Source organism: Cenococcum geophilum, assembly GCF_001692895.1.
Source record: "Cenococcum geophilum 1.58 unplaced genomic scaffold K441scaffold_5, whole genome shotgun sequence".
Taxonomy (NCBI): domain Eukaryota; kingdom Fungi; phylum Ascomycota; class Dothideomycetes; order Gloniales; family Gloniaceae; genus Cenococcum; species Cenococcum geophilum.
Window position 1 is genome coordinate 3,826,566 of NW_027137563.1, and position 3,088 is coordinate 3,829,653.

General features: G+C 28.2%; 1 protein-coding gene across 1 annotated transcript; it reads left to right on the plus strand.

Annotated features, from left to right (window-relative positions):
- Nucleotides 1-1,425: 1,425 nt before the first annotated feature.
- K441DRAFT_540898 (uncharacterized protein) lies at nucleotides 1,426-1,596 on the plus strand (the record flags this gene model as incomplete). The annotated part of the gene is made up of 1 exon (XM_067642617.1): nucleotides 1,426-1,596. A coding segment is annotated over one exon (171 nt), but the record flags the coding sequence as incomplete, so codon positions are not given.
- Between the last annotated feature and the right edge of the window lie 1,492 nt (nucleotides 1,597-3,088).

Below are 3,088 nucleotides of genomic sequence, written 5' to 3' on the forward strand. Positions count from 1 at the left end.
TACTAAAAACCTTCTAATTGTTTTTTACACACTACCAGCCTTAGAAATTTTAAGAATTACTTCCGTTCTTTTTAGAAAATGTCTTATATCTCTTAAATTAACTCTTTTCTTTCGTTATTAGATACTAAAACTCCCTTAAATCCTATATAGAAAGCTATAGAAAATGCCGAAATTAATAAGGAACTTAATAAGCAACAAGAGATTTTAGTAATAGAAACTAACAATTCTATTAAAATTAACAAGTTATTTAAAACTGTATATAAGGCTATAGAGGGTGCATTAGCACCTATAACTTTATTAGATTATATAGGGTATATTTCCTATATATTCTAAGAATTTAGTTAAAAACATTTATATCTAATAAGGTAATTCTAGGCAAATTAAAAAGTATATTAGATTTATAAAAAAGGAAGCCCTAAAGCTTAAAAAGTTTATTAAAAAGCTAAATAAAGACGTTTTACCATTAATATGCCTATGGATTCAGTTTATTTATAAAAAGGCCGAACCTAGCTTATCTTCTTAGTTACTATAAGAAAGTGAGAATAGAACCTAGTTATATGCGCAAAAAATGCATACAATAGTCTCCTATTTCTATGCTTATGAGGTTCGTCTTAGAAGTAATAGATTTTCTAAGAAAAGTAATAGAGAATAGATAGGAAACCTAACACTTTTAGATATTGTGGTAAGATATATAAGAAGTCTACATAGACAAAAGGTATATTTTCTTTCTCAGTAATACCATTATTTTTTTACTATTTACTATAACTAACGCTATTTTATAGACTTGTGTAGGAGAAACGCAAGAAAGCGTAAGAGTAATTACTGCGTTAAAGCTTTAAGAGCTTTATAAATATAACGCAAATTTTAAATATATATCTTAGTTATCCCGTCTTCCTATAAACCAAGGAGGATGGATTTAAGGAGGTGTTTATTAGTAAATTATAATAAGCCTTATATATGCGATAGCTTTTGCCTATTTTCTTAGATTTAATAAGGTTCTGTATATTAAAGTTTAGCATATTCAAATCCACGACCTTACTACTAGAAAGGTTAAACTTATACTTAATTTTTAGAAAACATATTAAACAGGAGGTAAGATCTTAAATTTTTAAAATATAACTACTTAATCTTAACGGCTTTATAAAAATCTAACCCTTTTTTCTCTACTTTAACCAAGAAGAACCCTGGCTTAATATACCAACTCTCCTACTTAAATAGCTAGATATCTTAAAAGTTACGTTAGGTTACTTATTTAGACCATTTAATACATTTAACCAGCCAATGGTTAGTAAAAATGTTAAATTAGTAGGTTTTTTATTATTTTAATATTTTATCTAGGCCTCTAGTGTTTTTCTTTAGAATTTTTAACAAAATCTTATTAATATTAGGGAAGATCCGCTTATTTATAGGGGCCACTCCTTTTAAAGGGGTGGCGTTCAGTATTTTTCTAGTGAAAAATACTGGGGAATTCGGAAATTATATAGTTGGGGAAGCTGGAGCTTAGAGTTTAATTCTTTAACAATTATACGGTATCTTCTTAGTAGAAATAATAATCTAGTTAAATCTCACAAGGATTATATAAATCCTAGGGCTTAAAAAGGTACCTTATATCCTTATTATGGAAGATCTTATAACTATACATAATAGATATAGCTATATATTTAGCGTAAGCAGTAGGGTTATAATAGTTATAATATTTATTATAATAAGGCCTTATTATTTTCCTAAATAGACTTACTACCTAATTACTAGCCTTCTTATACTATTAAATAATTAACTTTTAATACTCCTATTTAAACTAATAGTATTAGTTAATAACTATTACTTAAACTAATTATATAAAAAAGAGAGCTTTTATCTAACCCTTATATAAATATAATATAAATAGATAAACTAAGTAAACTATAGGCCTTATTAAATCTTTAAAAGTATTTAGGTAATATCTATTTAAATTAATAAAATATTAATATTAATATTTAACTAATCTCTTATAGGTTANTATCTACTTNTTTTTCTTAAATAAATAGTCTCTTAATAGGGCTATATTTTATATTTACTAAAGAGTATATACTAGGCACTTATTTTATCTAAAATGCCTTTTATTAGAATTATATATAAGAGGCCAGCTTGACCGGAACGTATGATTATCTAATTGACAGTGTTACTGGTAAGTAGAAGGTAAGTCAAAGGTAAGTTAAAGGTAAGTTAAAGGTAAGTTAAAGGTAGAATAAGTTTTACGTATTAAAGGACAAATGCTTTTAACCACTTCTATTTAGAGACTAATTGCTAGTTCTTCTTTAGAGGGGAACTAGCTTTCTATATATTCCTTTTAAGACGCTAGTAAAACCTTTCGCCCCTAACCTATCTAACCATGTCTTCTAGAATATAGATAGGATATAGATGAAACCTCTTACCGTCTTATCGGATATATACCTCTTAGGGGATTCCGTTATAATTACCTCCCCTCCTAAGGTCTTAGTCCTCTAAGACTTCGCCTTTACTAAGCTTTTATAGAGTTTTAGCTAAAACTACTGGGGAAACCCTTAGTAAAAAGGTACTCTATAATGCGACTTATTGCCGGCTCTTTACTAGCGCGGAACTTTACTTTATCTTTTATTCCTTTACTCTTCTCCCACCCTAGCTCCTTATAGTGCTTTTATAATAGGATTTTAATAATAGTAATAAAAATTTGGTGGGATTTACCCCTCTAATTTTAGGAATTTGTTGTAAATAGATTTAGAGGTTATCTGGTGTAACGCGTTAACTAACTACTAACCCTATTTACCTAAATGGGCTTTAATAATAACGTCTTTTATTTTAATTTTTTTCTATTTATAAGTCGTTATCTTTCCCTTGTCCTTCTATTAATAACACTATTCGTCTTATTCTTAAACAGGCTATTTTTATTATATCTCGCCTTTCAGCTTCTATATCTCTAGCTATACTTCTATTACTGCCTTATTATCTTTTCTTAACGCGTTTATAAGCAGCAGGATCCCTACTTTATCTCTTATAATAATGCTAACTTCTTAAAGTATTCTCTTATAATGGCTTGTGGTCATTCTGCGCGTCCCTAGACTAGCGGCAG